Raw genomic sequence first — 20,107 nt, 5'->3', positions numbered from 1 at the left:
TACCAAGCTTAGGCCCAGGTTAAGGGCAAACCTAGATCCAGTTGCTTCAGCAGCACTGAAGAAAACGAGGCCGAGCAGAAGGATGGAGGGCAACTTCATTGTGGTGTTCGAATCGAGTGGTTCCTGCAAGATCTGACCTTGTTCAAGTGTTCGAATTTTGACCGTAACGTATGTACAGACTTTGTCAAACGTAGAAATTGCAAGCTCACGTTTGTGGCTCTGTGAGTGCTTTATACATAGCTATGTGGCCACGATTCGTGATGCGAAAGCAGAGCCATCATACTGCTGGACTTGAAACAATCTCAGCATCAGCAATTCTTTGCTCTTTTTGTAACAGTTAGCAAGAAATCGCGCCTAATCACGATCATGGTTTATCCGAGCTTTCGCTAGTTTGCCTAAACTCTTTCTTAAAACGTAGTTTAGGTAGTCGCACTCGCGTACGGCAACCCCATCACGTATTTCCCCGTAGGATACTAAAAGTGCGCCCGTTCGTAGAGGGTCTTAAAAACTCTATTACCACAAATGCGAGTCGCATCTTTCACTTCCTAAGCTCACTACCGAGCTTCTGGGACCGCGTCCGGCGGCTAAAACATGAGACGAAACAACTGTACAGCGAAAGCTGATTATCTGCCGAAACAAAAGTACAGTAATTACAAAAAACGGACCGGGGCTGTTGAAGTTGGACTGGGCTGTGCTGTAGGGAAAGATTGCTGTGAGCTATCGAAGGTTCGACCTAGAGAGAGTACTTTGGATGAACTCGGGGGCTGTAATCCCAAATGGGGAGGAAACCATCGAGCCTCAACCTCCGGACTACGCAATTCCCCAGAGACCTACCCTAACGCCGCTTATGAAGCACTGCAAACTTCCCATAAATGGCCGGCTTGTTTCAAGAGAATCTCGTTCATTGCATTGAGTAGTTTCGTGTAATTCACTCGGCACTTGCATCTTAGGGCGCACTATCCCCAGCCTTCTATTCCCCTACACTTCCTAAGAACGAGTCAGCGAGCATGACCAGCATCGAGAGTATCCCCGAAAAATGGGCTGCGGCCTGGTCCGCCAACGATTCAGCCGCCTTCGCAAAGTTGTTTGCCCCACAAGCCGTGTACACCGACCACGCGCACCAGCTCATCACGACCAAGCTGGAGGATCATCACAGGGTCTGGCGCGACGCCAACCCAAACTTCAAGGTCATTGTCGACCCGTCGACTCCGGTCTGGTGGGCTATAGACAACGCCCATGTCGACGGGAAGAAAACGAGCTGCAGTTTCAGAACCATCAACACCGGGACCTTTATGGAGTCGCTGCCAAGAAAGGTCGCTTCGGGCAAGAATTGGTCATTCGTTGCAATGGTGCATTTGAGTGTTGAAGACGGGCTGATCACGCAGGTCGACGAGTTTTATCGGGATAGCTTTGACGAGGGGGCCCCTGTAGAACAATACGTACGCCGTGGTTAAGTTACTTCTCGGTGATGATGACAGCATAGAAACTTGACTGCTTGTTATCACATTATGCCATTCGATACGAAGTGATGTGCAAAATTCGACTCGTGAGACCCCAGGGGCGCTATGCTGAAAGATAGTAGGCTGGATTCTCAATGCTTACTGTGTGACATTAACATCTGCATCGTCGTACGCTCCCCAGCTCCCTCCATTTCGACATTCCAGCTTGTCTCCCTCATGACAGGAGCTTATCCGCTTCTTTGGCGTCAGGATCAACCAAGTTACTGTATACCTCTGGTCCTCGACCGCCATTCAGAGCGTGCACCCTAAGCACGTCGAATCGAATCCGCATGAGATCTCTGTCGGGTAAAAGAGCTCTGTTGTCAGCGAAGATGTCGACGATGCGCCCATTTTTGATGTCCGCGGGCTGATGACTGCCTGTAAATGACAGGATCTTCTTGAAAACCTGACTTAGAACGCGACGGGGGGCTGTGTCGTTTGTAGGGGGCTTGGCCAGAATCTCGTCGGGATGTACCGCAAAGTTAACTTTGCTCTCTGGTCCCGAAAGACTGGTGCGTGGGAGCCAGTGGAAGCGGTATCTGGCCCCGTACACGGTACTAGGCAATGTCTCCCCACCGTCCTCGGTCATCTCATATACGACGAAGTCAATGTTGTCGTCCAGTGGCTCTAGAGCAAAGAGACCTTGGTCCCACAACGAAGTGAGCTCTTTGCTAAGACAAAGTATGTTACTTGGTCTAATGAGAGTGTTCTGAAATTTGTCTCTGGTACGGTACATCCTCTTCCAATCCCATACATGGTAGAGCTTTTCTAAGGCTCTAGGGAGCATTGGATTGGAACTCAAGGCATTGGGCGGGACAATGTAGCAGGGCGAGGCGGCGGGCGTCTTGGTCACCACACACGCGGAGCCGTCGCGGATGCGAACCTGATCGAAGGCGCTGATGGCTTGCCTGCTGTCTGAAGGTTGTGTTGGAATTTGGTCAATGACTGCGCGCTGTTAGCAAATCACCGACTGAGAACCGGGAAAGAGATACAAATGAGAGCAAGCCTTGCCGCTCGGCAGACGTTCTCAGGGAGGTGCAGGAGCACATTCAGAAACGCCTCTGGATGCCGCAGGTCCTCTGCAATCTTCTTCAGCCTGCGTCGGTCAATAGTCCAGAGCACACTCCAGCACTGTGCTTGCACTAGGGCGGCAGTCCGATCTTCGAAGCGATTAATCGACTTGATGGATTCATATATGCCATGAATCAGGGCACCGCGCTCCGAGGAGTCGTCGGCGGGGAGAGAGCTGCAGCCGGCATGCATTTTTTGTTCCTATTCACCGTGAAAAAAGACATTGGCGGATAATTATTGAGAGAACGTGGAGCTTTTGCAACAATTCGAAGGGAGGTTTTCAAGATCATAGTGTGGAGATCGGAGATTCATCGACCGTAGGGGTAACTCCAGCTATCAAGGTAAGAACATGTGAGCGCGCAGACTACCATAACAAAAGGTCTAATGCCCAGAGACTTTCTATCCATTAAAGTAGCTATGTCGTTTGATCTGCAAGATCATGACTGTCATTACCAAATGCTAGTTGTTGAGAACAGCCTGTGTTTCTGCTCCGCTAGTGTGCTTGTGCATTTCTCCTGGTCAAGAGCTTGCTTGATATGTCTTCCCCCAGCAAGCAACAAAGGCGGTATCAAAACCAATACACCATTGACTTCCCCAAATGCAGAGTCATAAATGGACCGTGATAGCCTTCTGTACTCCATGATGACCAAGACCAATGCTAGAAATGTATCCCTGTTGTTGAAATTCCGAAAACTTGGCACCCAGGTGCTGGCTGAGGCGGTCCAAAGTTGAGGCACACACAATGAAAATGCCACGGAAACTCCGTGCTCCTTTTGCCCGAAAGGTTCCCCAAAGAAAATCAGATGTTCCACAAATAGTGCTCCAGCTTGGCGCCATGATCCACCTCTATAAAGAACGCCCATGCTGCAGCCGTGGGAAGCGAGAGATCCTGAAGCATTTCCTCTTTCTGCTTGTCTCCGGAGAACTGTACGATGAACCCAAGCACGATATCAACCATGGCAGATCCCTTGATAATGTGGTTGTCAGCGATGACATGGAACTCAACGCCGCCGGCTTTATGCTGTCCCTGAACAATGATGCTGAATTTCTCCAGTACTGCAACGCAAGTAGTGAAGACTTTGAACATGTCGAGCCTAGCAGTCGGAAGACGGCCTCGAAACTCTGGTAGCACGAGCTCTTTGGACTTTTCCATCATGTCAAATACATCCGATTTGTCTGCCATGCCTCTGATCCTAGATCGCACTGGTTCGGTACGTGCGAGATCAGGACGTTCACCGAAGACCATCGCCAAGTATTCGGGGTGGATGATGTAGTCGTTGGCAATCTGGTGACGGAAGACCGTCTTGAGTTGTCCAACTCTGACCTTTTGGATCAGCTCGCGATGAAACTGGGATCCAGCATTGTGGGCGTCACCTGGAACCCCTTTGTTGTTCCTCTTAGTGCCCCACACAGCTCGTCGGTAGTGAGAAACGTAGTTCTGTGTGGGTCTGCTGCCGAGAAAGACCGTGTCGACGGTAAGATCACAAAGGTCTTCCATCAGTTGAATCTTTTTCATGCCAAAGGCAGACCGTGTGAGAGCGTTGTAAAGATGGAGAGTGCATGGGACAAACTGCGTGCCGAAACAGAGTGCCTCGCCCACGCTTCCGGCTTTGTAAAGCATCTCCAGCATGTGACCTCCTGCAGTCCAAGGGGCCTGGTGATAGAGGTCAAATGCTTTCTCGCAGAGGTATGCATCCAGCAGGTCATAAAGCTCCTTCTGGAATACAATAGGCATGCTGTAGAAGCTCATGTCACAAGCTAGCTTCTTCAAACTGCCGATGGACGAAAGGATGCTCTTCTGCATGTCCTTTGCCAATAAAAGTGCTTGTAAACGGCAGTTCTGCCTGTTTTGCTTGCCGTCTGCCCACAAGAATGCCTCGTAGCTAGAAAGAAATATGTCCATGCCGAGAGCTAGCTCCAGAGATGCGGGATTTTGGAGTTCGGAGATATTTTCCAGAGCCAGGGGAAGAATGCGCTCAGAGGGACAGTCAAGAACCTGATCATAACTCTCTAAACCGGAGATTGCGCGTCCTTGAATGACGTCTCTCTTGATGTTCTTGAATATCTCAACGACAGCCCATATCTGGGGCGGTTCAGCATCACGATCAGGCTTCGGCATCTCGGTTGATGGACCTCTCAGCGGAAGGAGAAGAGACGGGTCATGTGGCATGAGTTCATGGTGCGTATACAGCTTCACCTTCAGCTTGTTCGCAAGATCTCCACAGAACTTCGACATGCTGTGATGATTGTTGAGGGCGTTCGAAATGTCGCAGAAATGGATTGCACCGGACATGTCAGAGATCCCAAAACCGGCTGCGAGCTTGGGGTGGTCCGTGAAGAATTTGTGTGCCCGTCTGCAGTGGCTTTCGAAGCAGCGGCTTGAGGCAAGGTATTTACCATCGAACTGTTTTTGAAGCTGCCGAAAGATCAAGCTGGTCAGCCAAGAGGCAAATGGAACCGGAAGTATTCCCTTGGCAGCGTCAGTCCAATATTGTTTCACCTGAGACTTGACATCTTCCAGATGCTAGCAAAGGTGGTCAGCTAAGTGTAGACCAAAAGGGCAGGGGGATGATGGCTTACTTGAACTATGGCCATTATTTCCACGCGCTCACTGAGTTCATCGTCCTCGAGCATAAACTCAAACGGTGCCACGACAGCATAAGGACCTTGGGCCAGCAGAGGGGCGGGCTCGGAGATGGTCGAGGTAGGGTCGAGGCTATCACTATCAAGTTCGTCGGCGAGAGTGGCGAGTGAAGCAAACGCGTTGGTAGTGTAGTCCTTGTCGGTGTTGATAGCCACAGCAGCTGGAGCAAGGGATGTGGCCATGAAAGGAGTCAGGATTGACAAGGTCTGCTCAAGCCTATTGCCTACAGTCAGCATAAAGAGTTGGAATTGGATTTGGAATGAGAAAATCTGACCTTTGGATGAACACTCCGTGATTGATATCATCGGCACCCAGTTCCTCGTAAATGGCAAGAGCTTCCCGACGCTTCGAGATGGCGTTGCGGAGTGAGCTGATGACGGAGGCTGGGACGCTGTGCTTGTTCTTCTTCAACGTCTGCGACAGAGCTTTCGCAACCGTCAGCATGCCCTTCGTGGTTCTTGGGACACTGGCCGGCTTCGGAACGAGGCCTTCATGCTGGGACCAAAGCCAGTTCAAGAAGTAGTCGGTGGAGATTTTGTACGATCGGTAGGTCTCCGCGAAGTAGTCATCCTCGTTGGAAGACATCTCGAATGCTGGTTAGCGGTGATGGGGAAAAGGGACAAGGAAGGACCACATCCGAGTGATGCGAAAGTGATGAATCGCAAGTCAGATGGGGAGTTGTAGGTGAAGGAAGTTGAAAGTTGCCGCAACAAAAATCAACTTGTGTGGGGGAGGGTGAAGACTTTTTGGCGCTGGAGAATGGGGTGTGCAAGTTCAGGTGAAAATTTCGTCGGGAGCAAAGCGGAAGGACGTCCTCGGTGGTGCCTTCCTCTGGTGAAATCCAAGATCTCGACCGGGATGTAGCAAGGTTGCACCACTGCCAGAGAATACCTTAGGGAGAAATTGGCAGAGATGGGTCACCATAGATTTTGAAATCTTTAGTAAGTTATTGTGACAAAAGTGAGTAGTCCAGCAGTATTTCTTCAATCCTTCTTGGTTTAGGCATATCCTCAATCAACCACTTGCAGAACGACTCATCCGAGGGCCCCCAATCAACATAGTCCTCCTCAATCAGACCTTCCAAAGATATTGGTTCAGACTTGAAGTCTTGTCGATGGAACTGAAAGCCTCGGCGGCGGCTTGCAGAAGCTCGATATCACGCAAGCTATGGCCTCGTTTGAGCTTGCCGGGGACCTTAACAATGGTTTCGAGCACCAGTTCAACTAATTGCACCCCTCTGTGCAATAAGTCAAGCGCATTTTTCACTCGGCGGTTCGTCTTTGGGCGATTGAATCCACTCAGATTGTCGAGAACCCCAGCGCAGAGCGTGAAGATGGCAAACTGGTTGATCCGTGCAAAATGGACAGGGCCGTCAAATTCTGGGACAAGCGCGTCCTTAGCCTTCTCAATGATGCTCCGGATGTTTTCTTCCTTTGCAGACCGCATCTTCTCCTTCAGCGCGTAGCTTGGATTGGCGCTGAATGGCAGGTCGAAGATCTTGCAGAGCACGCGCGGGGACATGGAATGCTTGTGAATGTGAAAATCTAAGGTCGCCGAATGTAGAAACTTGGTCCGAAATTTGTCTTTGCCTCCTTTCTGGATTTGCAGACTTCTGTTAGAGATCTTGGTCTCGAAGGTTGCCTGGCAGTACTGAGAATGGAAGTTGCGGTCAGGAATGGTGCCGAGAAACATGGATTCTCGGAAGACCTCGCAAATCTGCTCCATGAGCGGGATCTCTGGAAGGCTGAACTCCGACCTGCGAAGGGCATTGTACATGTGCAGCACCGAGGGAACGACGCTCCATCCGCAGGTGACGATGTTGCCGGCCAAATGGGCGCGTGCTAGCATCTCGGCCATGTGGTGTCCAGCGGTCCAAGGCGCCTCGTGATACATATCCGAATGGTTTTGGCGTTGGTAAGAACCCAGGTCCTGATGCAAATGTTGCAGAGTTTGCAGAATGAGGTCGAAGCCACCGGTGCAGTCCTTCTCGCATACAAGCTTGACGGCGCCGATGACGGGAACGATGCTGGTCTGCATTTCCTTTGACAGCTGGGTGGCCATGTGGTGACAGCTTTGTACATTGAGCTTGTCATCGGCCCAAAGGAATCCTTCATGCGTCGAAAGAAGAATGTCAACTCCAAAAATCACGCCAGATTGGAGAGGTGCATCTTGGGCACGCATGCCGCGAAGGAATTCCTCGACGGCCAGATGAAGTGGGGTGCTCGTGTCGAGGCGATACAAGGCGCCGGGCTTGGTGTCTCTTGGCTTGGGCATCGCAGATCGTTCGGCAATGATGTTGTCAATGGTCGACATGATTACAATGACAGAGTCTTCTTCGAGTTCTTTCCTCTTGCCCTCTCGAGGCGCACCGGCCGAGATCCTGGCGTCACGGGTCCGATACGGCAGAAGCTGCACTGCATCAGTGGTACGATAGATACCATGCTCATGCTCCACAGCTTTGGTCGCTAGGTAGACGTCAAAATTGTGAATCATTTGACCAAGGGTGGCGAATCGGACCGGTCCCGAAACATTTCCATCTCGGCCAGCGAGGCTGGCGGCGAAGTTCGGGAAGAGGGCGTAGAGTCGGTAGGCTTCTCCCCAGAGGTCAGAGAACTGGTGACTGTCCCGCGCAATGATTGGTGCGACGCATTTCATGAGGTATTTCAAGGCAAAGCTGGTCAATGTCGCGAACACAGGCAGAGGTAGGATACCTCTGGCGGCGTCGGTCGCATATTGTCGTAATTGAGCTTGCAACGCATCATATTCCTGCGGATGTGTGCGTTAGTAGGAAGAATGGAGAAGAATGAGTAGAGGAATTGCGTACATATACGAATAGAATGATCTTGGCAAGCACTTCCAGCTGGTCGTCTTGGAGCGAAATATCTGGCGTCTTGTCGTCTTTGGGAGCGGTGTGAGGTGCTCTTTGCTGCGGCAAGACGTGGTTTGTCTCTGGCGGAGCATGGTCCGTTGAAAGGTGGGATTCATTGTCTAATTCATCGACCAAAAGTTCAAGCAAGGAGAATGGATTCTTTGCCACAAAGGCGTGCTGCGGGAAAGGCTCGGAATAGGGAGTCGCGGAAGCGGCTTCTAGGGGCATCAGAATCGAAAGAAGTTCTTCAAGTCTGCCGTGAAGTCAGAAACCATACAATAAAAGCCAAAGAAGATTGAGCAATCAGCAGACCTTTTAACAAAGATGTCATGTTCATAGTGGCCTGCGCCGAGTGCTCGGTAGATGATGGCAACTTGTCGGCGCTTAGTGATGGCCTCGCGTAATGAGGAGATGATCGAGGTGGGGACACCAATTTATTTCTTCTGTAATACCCTGGCCGCATCCAGGAAAGCCTTCGTGGAAGTCAATGGAGCGGTGTTCTTTGGAATCAGAAGCTGATGCTGGCACTGGAGCCAGTGCAGAACGTATCTCGTAGCGAGCTTGTATTCTCCGTAAGCCTTAGCCACAACGCCATCGTCGTCAGATGGCATCCTGACCGTCGAAGGCGAGTGTCTCGTAAATCTGAGGGTCAAGGCGATCAAGCAGGACAACACGTTTGCTGAGCATAGACGCGTACGGCAAGATGAGAGTGGAGGCGGTGGATTGGAAGCTGCGTGAAGGAAATTTGAAATTTTATTGTCTCGGAAAGGTTGGTGAAGCTTCTGAGGAAGGTGAAAATTGGAGCGAAGTGTTGCGCAGGGGCGGAGAGACTGGGAAAGAAGGAAGCAGGCAGGAAGTCGTGGTTTCCCGAAAGAGACTTGGAATGGCGCTTTTGCTTCGAAGAACTTCACAGTCAACCAAGGACTGCAGGTGGCCTTCAAGGAGAAGGACGCCCAGCTATGTATCCATACAAATTCTCACCTCGACCGAAAGCTTGAGATTCAAAGTTATCATCCATCTAAAGCATTTGTGTGCTGATTAGCAATTACATTGACCTGTGCAGGGGCCTATATTCGGAATCAAAAAGCAAAGCTACCCTCGGGCTTTCGAATTTCCTACATCTATTTTCATGAAGGCTATGATGCAGCATCCTGCGATGCTACCTGACCATGTCGTCCAAATATCTCACATTGACCTCACTGCGTTGACACCACATCATTCCATCTCGAAATCCGCCGCTTCCGTCACAACTTCCATTTCATGCTGTCCAGGGACAATTCCTTGTCGATCTTGCTGAACGCGTTAAATGCAAACCCGGCTCCGGATCTTCGATGCATATCACGATGCATCTCCTTCTTACCGCTCATCGAGACAATGCAGCCAATGGCAGCGTCGACCATACTCTGAAGGGGCATATTAGCCAGCTCTGGACTCCGAATGCTCATATCGTACCTGGCGAAGTAGGTGAAGTCGTCCATGATGTCTGCACAGAACTTGAAGAGGGAAAAGTAGTCGACCGCTATGACGGCGCGTGGACCCTGAAAGTCTTCCAGGACAGCCTCTTTGGCGAGCTGAATGTGGTCGTTATCCCGAATGCCAAAGTATATCTCATCGAGCTCGGTCAGCGATGCCGTCGAAGGAGGTCCTTTGGAAGGGACTTTGACGCCATACAGTGGACCAGTGAAGTTGGGACTGGGAGCATGATCATTCCCGTGCTGAGTAGCGAAGGCTGAACTGACCGGAATAGCGCGAGGCCTGTGGTCTGGGTCGATTCTGAGGCCTGACGCTCCATAGTGTGGCAACTTGCTGATCTTGGCAATCTTCGCGTCGTAGACGCACTTCCGATACCATGACAGGAAGTTCTTCTCGGGCAATGTTCCGAGGAAGACAGTATCATGAAACATCTCGCAGAGCTCGTCCATGATGCGAATTCGGGGCAGCTTGACTGGGGACTGTCGGAGGGCATTGTACAAATGAAGGGTGCTGGCAATAATTGTCTTATGCAGAAAAAGACAGTTACCGACGAGCTGAGCCTGATAGAGCATCTCTGCCATGTGGCACCCCGCCGTCCAGGGTGCTGAGTGGAAGTCATCGAAGATGCGCTCGTGAATGTAGGTGTCGAGGCCATTCAGGAAGTAGGACATCACCTCGTAGAATTGCATGGTGGCATTCGGACGAATAGGTAATTCCTGGAAGATGCCGGCGACCTTTTTGGCACTGGTCTTCATATCCATGGCCAATCGCAGGGGCCGGAGACGGCAGTTCTCCTTGTTGAGGTCGCCCCCCTTGGGCCAGAAGAAGGCCTTGGCTGAAGATAAAAACAGATCCGTTCCGAACAAGAGTGGACTGGACGCCAGACTGCAATCGTATTCGATGAGATGGGAGGCAGCTGCATAGAATGGCTCGCACGATTCGTTGCGAGGGTGAATGAAGAACGTAATATCCTCGACGGCTTTGATTGCCCGTCGTCTTCCCATAGCTCTGTGAATGTCTCGAAAGATCTTGGGAAGGACATTGGTAGACATCTCTTGGGTATCCCATGGTATGGAAGGTTTGGGAGTCGGCGTTTTGGCTTCGTCAGCAGCCTCGGCCCAATGGTCGAGTGTGTTGAGCGCCTGTTCGTACTCGAGTAGTGAGGCAGCATCCTTCCACCAAGGCGTGTCGGTCTTTTGTGTCCCCAGAATAGAGTCGACACGTTGAAGCACAGGCCCCATTTCAACAACGAGCTTCAACGTGTCGATCAGCTTCAAGTCCTTGGGGATGGTGATCTCGATCTTTCTCATGGCCTCGCTGGTGAGCCAGGCTGCCACCGGCAGGGGAAGCTTGCCCTCCGCCGCTTCAGTCCAGTACTCTTCAATTTTCCATCTCATGCCAATGTATATCTTATCAATGTCAGTGAATGGACGGAAGATACGAATGGAGCGAGTCCAACCTTGACATAGTCCATGTCGTCGGCAATTTTGCCGATGAAGTCATCAACGAGGAACTGGCAACGGGACTTCATCGCTGTGACCACGGGAGCGGGCTCTTCGAGCGTCGCCGACACCTTCTTCTCGCAGATGTTGGATACCGGGACGTCTGGTTCGGGGTCTGTCTCGGTGTTGGAAAGTGACGCGTATCGGTTCAACTTCGAGTGAGCCGTATTTCGAACGCTGGCATCGTCAAATGCCGGCATCTCGGCTTTCAGAGGGGTTAGGATTTCAAAAGCGACTTCGAGCCTGCGACTTGATCAGAAAACGCCAACATGGGGATAATCTTCTTGCGGTGAGCTGACTTCTGGAGAAACACTTCATGCTCGACGTCGTCGGCCTCAATTTCCCGATAGATTTTGAGTGCGATGCGCCGCTTATCGATTGCTCTATCCAGGGAGGCAATGACCGAGGCGGGGACAGCGACTTTGTCGTTGGCAACAAGCTTCACGGCGTTGAGAATCTCCGCGCATGACTTGAAGGAATACCCGGTTGCTTGGTCTGGATGGGCCATACGATGCTGACACCACAGCCACTCGAGGAAATAGTCGGTCGCTATCTTGTACTCCTCGACTGCACTCGACAATGAGCTTGTCAGATGAAGTAGGGGGGCCATTGTGGGCACAGTCGGTGCAAACTCTCATGTGGCGAAGATCAAGAGAGGCGTGGGAGGTGAGAGATGGAAACGAGAAGACGAAGGGGACGGATTGTGTGGGAGAGAAATCTTCACCTTGGCCAAGTGAGTGGATGGCACTTTTCGCTAGCAACTCAGCTTGAGGCAGGAGCGTTTGGAGGGAGGCAAGCACGACCACGGCTGCCTCAAGCGGCAAGCGACTCGACGCGTCTCCTATCTGAGCAAGCCCCCTGGAATCTCACTCAATATTTCGAATTCCCGTTATTTCGTTTGCAAACCCCTTGCGGATGTACCAATTAGAGCGGTGTAGATACCTATCCATACATGGAATTCCTTAGATGCATTATTCGGAAACCTGCAGGATGCCGACATGAATAGGTACAAACGGAACACGGCGATCGTTCAACCTGATTCAAACAACGCCAATTGAATAACTCCACTACGAATGTCTCACCAATGGGGCTCAACATAGTATTATTGTAGCTCAATGCTGACCATATTTGGAATTGATCTCTGGATAGAGGTCCCAAAAAGAAAAGCTTTCGGACTTGAGATGAAGGGGGTTGTTGAATCTTCTTTCAACAAACAAGGTTATATCTTCCATGCCTAAGGTAGGTACTGCTTTAAACTCTTTGAGGGTATAGAAAGAATGATCAAAAAGTTCATTATAGGTCAATTTCTTGAACGCCAAAGACTTCCTTGGCTTCAGTTCACACAACAAGAAGAACATCGACATATTAGTGACTGTAAAGGATTGGTATTGATTTATAAAACTTATTATCGAAACCCCATTTCTCCAAATGTCTCCCCATGAGAAGTGAAAATCGTTGTTTGCCTGTCTAGGCTGCTGGTATTGCGACATCCCCCTTGAAATAAAGACCCTGCCATTGTTTCCGTTCCGGTTGACGCCGCCCTTGTAACTCCATCCGTTAAGCCCAAACTCCCCAAGTGTTGTTGGTGATGGTCACAATTTACCATCCACCCTTGCATCCACCGTTTTGCTTCCTGCGAATCTCCTCATCGAGGTTATCCTTGATCGACTGGCGGCGGCGGATCTCGTCGTCAAGGCGATCCTTCAACTGCTGCCTGTTGCGAATCTCGCTGTCCAGGCGGCTCTTGTCACCGTAGTCGCAATCGCCATTGCCTGAGCGGCTGCCAGCAATGTTACCGCTAGTGCCGGCACCACCACCGAAGCCGCCGCCAAAGCCACCACCGACGTTACCGCCAAAGGTTGCCTCGCCCCTGGTCTCGATCACGGGGACGACATCAACATCGAGGTCTTCAACGGTGCGCTCCTTGAGGGGGGTCGCGATGACGGTAGAGAGGAGGGCGGTGAGGAAGATGGCCTTGAAGGAGTACATTTTGATTGGTGGGTTGGTGACCTCAGATTATTGGATCGTGAGAATTTGAGGTGGTTGATTGAGATCGTGAGATCTTCAAGGAAGTTGAAGGATGTTGGAGATGTGGATGTTTGAGACTGACAAGCTTGAGACTGCTGATCTGAAGAAAGGCAGGTTGGATGAAAAGGAATCTCTCGTCCCCTTTAATAGATCTCAACCTCAAGTCGACCTCAAGTCCAGACCATCCGCCAAGACCTCACCATCGCAACCTCCGCGAAATAGTCTTTCGATTTCGCAAAACATCGTTGGCCGCCATCATGCACAGCCAACCAAGCAACCAAGACGCCGACAGACTCGGCCGCGTCCCCTTCGCAGTCGGCAGCGGCAAACCGCACCACCAGCTCCCCGCGCCCTACGACTATCAGATCAAAATTTTGCGATAGCGACAACGAAAGTTTCCATGGCCGCCTTGCGCTCTGCCCAAAATCTCGCCCGTCAGGCATGTCGGGACGCTCGGCCGTGTGTGTCTCCTTCTTTCCTGTCCAGCCCGCTCGGACACTTTTCTTGTCGTTCATACAAACGTCCGCCCGTCTGCCATTCACAAGTTCGGATGAGGCCGTTTTCGCAGGCTCCCATGTCTTTTTCTCGTGATCGCCCACCAGCGGAGGTCCGCGGGAGGGGTTAAGCTTTTTGGGGGTCGTCCTGATTGAGGTAAGTAGGGTGACGACTACCCACCAAGCCGGCAAACATTAAAACTAGAGGAGGACAGCCAACGACTCAGGCACTATGCCGGCAGACAACCGTGCATGACTCCCGCCGACGCGTGGGAAACGAAACTTGGCTTGGACTTGGCAGATAAGACACGTACACACGGGCGGCTATGTTGGGGGGACCAGAGAAAACGAGGCGGAAACTTCGGGCTCATGAGGAACTCCTCCGTCCTGTCCCCCCTCCCCCCTACTCCATCACACATGTTTACCTCTTCCTTTCAGGGCGCACAGGCATACGCGGCAGACAATTCTAGAAACACGCGCTAGACTCCCCGTGGGCGATGTTCCCGATATTCCCAGCATAGCCACCAAGTTTACTTTTGATTAAGGGCCAACGACTTTAACAGAGCACGCATCCGGGTCAAGGTGGAACCGGCATCCCACCCGCAGCTTGCGTGCAGTCGGCAATCGTAACTTTCCTAGTAGGGCAAGGAAGAAAACGAACCCGAGAGGTTGCGGCATACCGGCGATCCCGACGGCATGGTAGGCTGCGCGGGAAGCCGTCGATCATCGTGTTGGCGCGCGGTCCGCCTGGAGGGTCCCCTTCACGATCCCACCCTGCAGCCCACATCGCCGACTACCCTAATTGAACCCCAGGTTTCGGCGTTGAGCTGGGCTTCTTTCGGGTATTGATGATGCGGCGCATGTTTTTTTCTGCCCTGGTTTCGTTCATCATAAGCTTGTTTTCTAAGGAAACATGATCGGCGGAGGCTCGATCGTGAGCTAGCCGTTTCACCCTCGCCGCCGTCAACTTCCGTTGAAAGTCCATCATCGTGAAATCGGCCGCTTGACACATCGCCGACAGACAGATTGCCTTCACGCGGATGATCGACCTGCAGCTCTCCAAAGGGGGTGTCCAGCTGCCATCGTCCCCTCAAGCTTCTGCCAGTTATGCACATTATGCTTCGCTCCCTCGAAGGAGCCCAGCAAAGTTCTCACTTCCACGTACGCCTCCACGATTTGACGAACCAGCCCCTCCCGGCTCTTTCCATGTCATCAGATTAAGCTCATCCAATATCCTTGCCGCAATCTATTTATCTTCCTTAGTGTGCAGCCCAGCCGGTCCACAAAGCGGGCGGCTTTGGTGGACGGACAGAACTCCCCGTTAGCCCAACCACCGCCTCCGCCTCCGCCCCGGCCACACTTTGCCCAGCGCGCGGCTGGAACCACTTTGACTTTACGAAGGGACCGTCCCAGGGTCCGGGTCTTGGTGCAGACCACGTCAGGCCAAAGCTTCCGATGCGGCGGTCCAGCGAATTAAGCTCTTGCCGGATCGATCAGGCTGCGGAGGGAGACGGTGAAGATCGTGATCCCTGGATTGGGAATGGCGTGGTGTTGCTTTGACTGCTTTCTTTTCCCTTGCTGGCGCCAAAGGCTGTTCTCTTTAGCTGAACTGTTTTCTCGTGGGATCGCCCCGTTGGGACAGAGCTCTTGTTTTCAAGCTTCATTGATCCTCCGCTGAAGTGCACAAAAGTCGCCGCATCTCCGCGTCTCGGCCGGTCCCTGGTGGCGATAATGGTAGTTTTGAATTGGACCGAAGCAAAGCTTGAAGCGATCTTCTCGAGTTCTGAATGGCACCGAATCCGTTAGCTTGGGTATGGTTGAATCATGTAGGAAAGCTCCGTTTTCCTTCACGATTCGCCTGCCCTTTTCGGATGATGGGCAACGCAGGTAGCGTTTGGGATTTTCGTAAGCAGCGGTCGTTGAAGTTGACTCAGGGGAAATCGGCAGACCTTTTTCCTGGACCTGTGGTTGATTCGACGTACGTATGCGTGACATATCACAGTACTGGCAGATCCAGTGTATTGCAAATTACGAGACACAACACAAGGCTCTAGGTGCCACAATCTGGTAATCATATAATACTCTCCTTGTTGCTATCTCGTATATTGCCTGCTCGTCATGCCAATCTCTGTTCAAATGCCTCATATGCCTTAGAATGCCACCTGTTGCTACATTGCCAGACCGACGTAAGCCTGTGACCAAACCGAAGAGGCAACGTACCTTCTTGTACGTTAGCCTGGTCTAGAGCAACATTCCGTACATCGCAATCACCTAGGCGCTTCAGAGCCAGCCACACAAACCTCCAAATCATAGTAGACAGTCTCTCCCGACGCTGCCTTTTGAACCCTTCACTGTCTGTGGGCACATCGGTTATACTGCCGTATGACTCCAGTAGATCTGTCGCGGCATAATTCAGGTCTGCATGTGCACTTCTGTTCGTGATCCCAGGGATGATAACTGCAGGGCTCGGGCTAGTTGACCTCAGCCTCTTACGCGGCGTTCGTCCCGTTGGCGGGCGCGGTCTGGTTCGCCGGCTTCTCGAGAACATTCGGGACGCACTTGGAATCAACGCAGGACTCCCGTAGCCCACACTACATCATCCACAGTCAGCCACAACAGTGTTCCTGAATCTCATCCGTCGTGGGACCCCCATCCCCGCAGAGGCCAGAAAGGGTGACGATTGAACACATACCACGTTATTGCATCTGCCGCAATTCCGGTCATCCTGACGAAGATCAACACACCTACGCCTCGTGGTAGGCAAAAACCTCCCGTATGTGACGGTCCACGGTTTGACTTCGCACATCTCCATCCCTATCGCTGAGATCCTGCAGACACACGACTCCACATCCACGGGCATCTTCCCGTTCTTCAAGTTCTTACAAAATTGGAAGTTAGTTGCAGGTAGTTTCGGTGGTATCGGGGCAGCCCCATTCACTTGGTTTCGCGGCGTTAGCACCTCCTCATTAAGTCCGGCCAAGGTGATGGTTTGAGGGGAGAGGTTTACCCGGCTGACTGGCGACCCCGACCGCGGCGCAGAGATACGCGATGAGTGTAACGGCGCGCATTTTGGGCTCTTGTCTTGGTAAACGGCTTCGTGATGGGTAGTTTCGATGATAACTTGGTACAGCAGTGAGCGTACAGGTGGCAGGATATTATGCCTATTGCTATGAGGGCCTCTTTGGTTCAGCTCTCTGGTTGGGGAGAAATGGTTCGTTTGGGTGGCTTACACGGCATGGCTGACACTGGGGCCCTCCTTACTGGTAGGTTCAATAGAAAGGCCAATATAAGAACACGTTATGCCCCGGTACGGTTTGGATGATCGTCTCAACTAGGACGCCTGTTCAACTGTTTGCTGAGCGAATCACGTTGTCATCCAAGTCGAGCCAGTGTCAAGGTGTCTGCCCCTGGGCTGCTGATCCAGGCTGAAGGTTTCATATATTGGTCCAACACCGAGAAGTCAAGTGCCACGTGCGCATCTTTGTCGATAACGTAAATAAAAAGTGTTGCTGAACCACCCTCTTGAAATACACCAGGTGACAGATTTGCAGTATCACACAAATATTGCGCCCACGTGAACTTACCGTAGCCATATTGCGGGGGATGCGGCCCGTACCAGAACGGCGACATCACGGTACATGTCCGGAATCTTGTAATGTGAATCATAACTGCCGCAGAGCAGTCTTGTAGCAGGCACTTGATCACGGTTTATTGCTTACCAATTTCTTCATCGCCAAAAGTAACATGTCAGAAGCACGATAATCAAGCCATTCAAGGATGGTGGCTTGCGAGTATGTTGGATAGGTATGCTTCCAAAGAAACACCTGGATGGCATGCAGTGGGTTCTGTTATACAGCTGAGATCTCCATAAAGTGAGGCTTATTTATCTTAACCTTCTGCCCAGGCTTTAGCAGTCATTATTGTCAACTCACAGCTTTATGGAAAAGTCTTAAACATTGAAAGTCAACAAACAGCCAGCATTATGTAGTATCATGGTTTGCAGTTGCCAGTTCCATTGACCAATGGGCATGAACACTGTTACTCAATCACCAATCTCGGCCAAAGTCTTGGCTGTGATGTACCACCAATAGCATCAACCAGACATCAGGCGATGAATCTGAAGTAACCTAGACATCCCAGGCTTGTCCAGAGATAAGGTGTGGCAAGTAGGAGATGTCGATCTGAAGCGGTCGAGCTGGTTTTGAAACTTTCAGCTGACAGCCATTTTCGCTGATCACCTTGCTTGGCGTGGGACAAAAGTGTGAGGTCGAGCCGTTGGTCAGCACGTCAGATATGCCAAGGGCCAAGAACCACCCAAGCCTTTCTTTCACGGGTGGAGGAGGGCGTCGATGCAGAATGCAGACACAAGCAAAGACCAAGCAAACGGACCCTTGAGAAATGCGGCCTGGGCCCTCTTTGACCGCATCGACACAGATCCAGCGGGGTTTTCTCTCCTTTGCTGTAGGATGACGGCGTTGAAACCGACGACGGACAAATGGTAGAGGCTGGAGTGGACTCTGGAGGTGCCGCCCCCAACCACGCGAAGGGGCATATGCCATCATCCAAGCCTTGGGTGCATGCATAGTGCCGTAATTCAAGCTCATGGGAAGCCGTGGAGCAAACGCTTCGGAAGGACAAGACGGACAAGACGGATAATGGAGGATGGTGGAAGGCTTAGGTCGTGATGCCGGCGCTGATCATCGTTGCAGGCACGTTTTGGTGGTGTGCCGTGTCTCGAGGCGGCTGTTTGTGTCGGCCGGCGACATGTGGCCAGCAGGTGGTTTGTCTCATTTTCCAGATTACCGCAAACGGGGGTAGGCCACTAGAATCGCAGAATGCGTTGATGGTCTGACGATATCGAAAGACGGCGGCTCCGAGGGAGTGGTTCGGAGGCCATAGCGCGGGGTGTAAGATCGGTGACGGCATTGGAGGGAACTGGAATCATCTCGTAAGAGGACCACGGGGACGGTTTCTAGATGCGACCTGGGTATCGACGGTTCGAGGGGCCAAGCCGACGGGAGGCGAAATGTTTCGTTGCCAAGAGCGTTCGACCGAACCTGTCTGGCGGTTTGGTCCGAGCCAAAGGAGACCAGGAAACCCAAGACGAGTGAGAGAGCAAGACGGGAGCGCGGCCAGGTTGGACCTCCTACGTCACTTGGCTGGTCCACACCATCTTGCGCGGTCGCGAGAGCCAAGCGCTTGGCGACTCCACCACAATGATTGTGATTGTGTCAGACCATGCGGAGAACAAAAATCGAGGACGACGAAGAACTGGAATTTGGGCCAGTTGCTTGGTGATGGAGGGCGAAGAATCTTGAGATCAAAGAAACGAGCAGCCGCCGGGAGCGATATTCTGTGTGAGGCGGCCGGGATGGTGGTCGCGCGGTAGGCGGGAGGTGAAGGTGATTGGCAATGCACGTCGAGCCGGCGACCGTCGGGCGGCTCAAATGAGGGAAACCGACAACTGGGATCAGCAATTGCGCTTGGATCGTCAACACGCCCCTCCGTATTCCGAATCCCCTCAATAACGTCTGTGTGACCTGGAGCAGTTGGTCGCTTGGTTCGAATCGTGCTCAAAATTTCCGTGCATCTGTTCCGAATTGGGGCGTCATTAGTGGTCAATTGGTGCCGTGTGTCGTCGGGGTCCCGTATGCGGCGCCTGCGACATGGCATGATGGCATCTGGATAAAATCGAAAACCCAGAGTCTGGAATGTCTAGCCCGCAGCCCAGCAACCGTCATCCCACGTTGGAGCGAATCCAACGTTGTTGAGTCGTAGGACAAGACTTGCCAAGGGTACGCCAAGTAGCCAAGTAGAGCCGGCGCAGGCAAAGTCGCAGCGGTGGGTGGCCATCATGTCCATACGAGGCCGCACGCGCAGCAACGAGCGAGGGGTCGTGTGCGTCGTATTTTCTGGGAATTCGACACTTCATCTGCGACTTGCGCGGGGCATGGCAGGAATCCGCGGGTAACGAAGGAAGTCGGCGATAATCGAGATAGCCATCGCCGTCAACCGGAAGGCGGTTTCTTTTTCGTCGAACCACCCCCGGAATCACGGCGGTGCCCGTCGGTAGTTGTCACCCGGAGCTGTGAAATTTCTGCCCACCATGTGCTCCCTGCTTCGCCCGGCTGCCCAGGCCCCAGGAGTTCGTCGCGTTGAACTTGTGAATCCCGACCGGGCTGCGGTCGCGCGTATGACAGCGTGGTGTGTCGAGGTGAGGTCTTGGCAGCGGACGGAGCAGGCGAAAAGTGACTGAATAGTGGCGTGCCGGTGGCTGTCCGGTGTCGCTCCGCCGGGCGGAATTTGAAATTCAATCTTGGACGACCGTAAACTATCGCCGCTCCGTCAGCCTGTCAGATGGCCCGAATGGGACGCCGTCTGGGTCAGCTGACGCGTACACGTGATATCAAACCTTGCTGTAAGAGTCAGACAAGGCAAATTGAGTTCTCCAAGGGTAATCCACCGAAACCAGGCATCTCATGTGCAAGGAGGTGGTCGATTGTGTTTCTGGGGCTTTTTGTTGAGGA

General features: G+C 52.2%; 6 protein-coding genes across 6 annotated transcripts; 1 reads left to right on the top strand and 5 right to left on the bottom strand.

Moving 5' to 3' along the window:
* Positions 1 to 1,007: 1,007 nt before the first annotated feature.
* Positions 1,008 to 1,454, top strand: CGGC5_v002853 (uncharacterized protein; the record flags this gene model as incomplete). The annotated part of the gene is made up of 1 exon (XM_032031746.1): positions 1,008 to 1,454. One exon carries the CDS (start codon positions 1,008 to 1,010, stop codon positions 1,452 to 1,454), a length of 447 nt encoding a protein of 148 aa, XP_031888834.1.
* Positions 1,455 to 1,674: 220 nt separating this feature from the next.
* On the bottom strand, positions 1,675 to 2,762 carry CGGC5_v002852 (uncharacterized protein; the record flags this gene model as incomplete). Its single annotated transcript, XM_032031744.1, has 2 exons — positions 1,675 to 2,444; positions 2,492 to 2,762. The coding sequence occupies 2 exons, from the start codon at positions 2,760 to 2,762 to the stop codon at positions 1,675 to 1,677; spliced, it is 1,041 nt and encodes a 346-aa protein (XP_031888629.1).
* A 607-nt stretch (positions 2,763 to 3,369) lies between these two features.
* Positions 3,370 to 5,799, bottom strand: CGGC5_v002851 (uncharacterized protein; the record flags this gene model as incomplete). Its single annotated transcript, XM_032031743.1, has 3 exons — positions 3,370 to 5,094; positions 5,151 to 5,430; positions 5,489 to 5,799. 3 exons carry the CDS (start codon positions 5,797 to 5,799, stop codon positions 3,370 to 3,372), a joined length of 2,316 nt encoding a protein of 771 aa, XP_031888628.1.
* A 486-nt stretch (positions 5,800 to 6,285) lies between these two features.
* CGGC5_v002850 (uncharacterized protein) lies at positions 6,286 to 8,694 on the bottom strand (the record flags this gene model as incomplete). The annotated part of the gene is made up of 4 exons (XM_066151043.1): positions 6,286 to 7,980; positions 8,039 to 8,336; positions 8,396 to 8,466; positions 8,536 to 8,694. The coding sequence occupies 4 exons, from the start codon at positions 8,692 to 8,694 to the stop codon at positions 6,286 to 6,288; spliced, it is 2,223 nt and encodes a 740-aa protein (XP_066009468.1).
* Positions 8,695 to 9,327: 633 nt separating this feature from the next.
* CGGC5_v002849 (uncharacterized protein) lies at positions 9,328 to 11,668 on the bottom strand (the record flags this gene model as incomplete). The annotated part of the gene is made up of 3 exons (XM_032031741.1): positions 9,328 to 10,965; positions 11,016 to 11,301; positions 11,358 to 11,668. The coding sequence occupies 3 exons, from the start codon at positions 11,666 to 11,668 to the stop codon at positions 9,328 to 9,330; spliced, it is 2,235 nt and encodes a 744-aa protein (XP_031888626.1).
* A 989-nt stretch (positions 11,669 to 12,657) lies between these two features.
* Positions 12,658 to 13,047, bottom strand: CGGC5_v002848 (uncharacterized protein; the record flags this gene model as incomplete). Its single annotated transcript, XM_032031740.1, has 1 exon — positions 12,658 to 13,047. One exon carries the CDS (start codon positions 13,045 to 13,047, stop codon positions 12,658 to 12,660), a length of 390 nt encoding a protein of 129 aa, XP_031888625.1.
* Between the last annotated feature and the right edge of the window lie 7,060 nt (positions 13,048 to 20,107).

The sequence above is a fragment of the Colletotrichum fructicola genome (genome assembly GCF_000319635.2).
Source record: "Colletotrichum fructicola Nara gc5 chromosome Unknown KSG_Nara_v1_contig02, whole genome shotgun sequence".
NCBI classification, from domain to species: Eukaryota; Fungi; Ascomycota; class Sordariomycetes; order Glomerellales; family Glomerellaceae; genus Colletotrichum; species Colletotrichum fructicola.
This window is presented reverse-complemented; position numbering and strand designations above follow the sequence as displayed.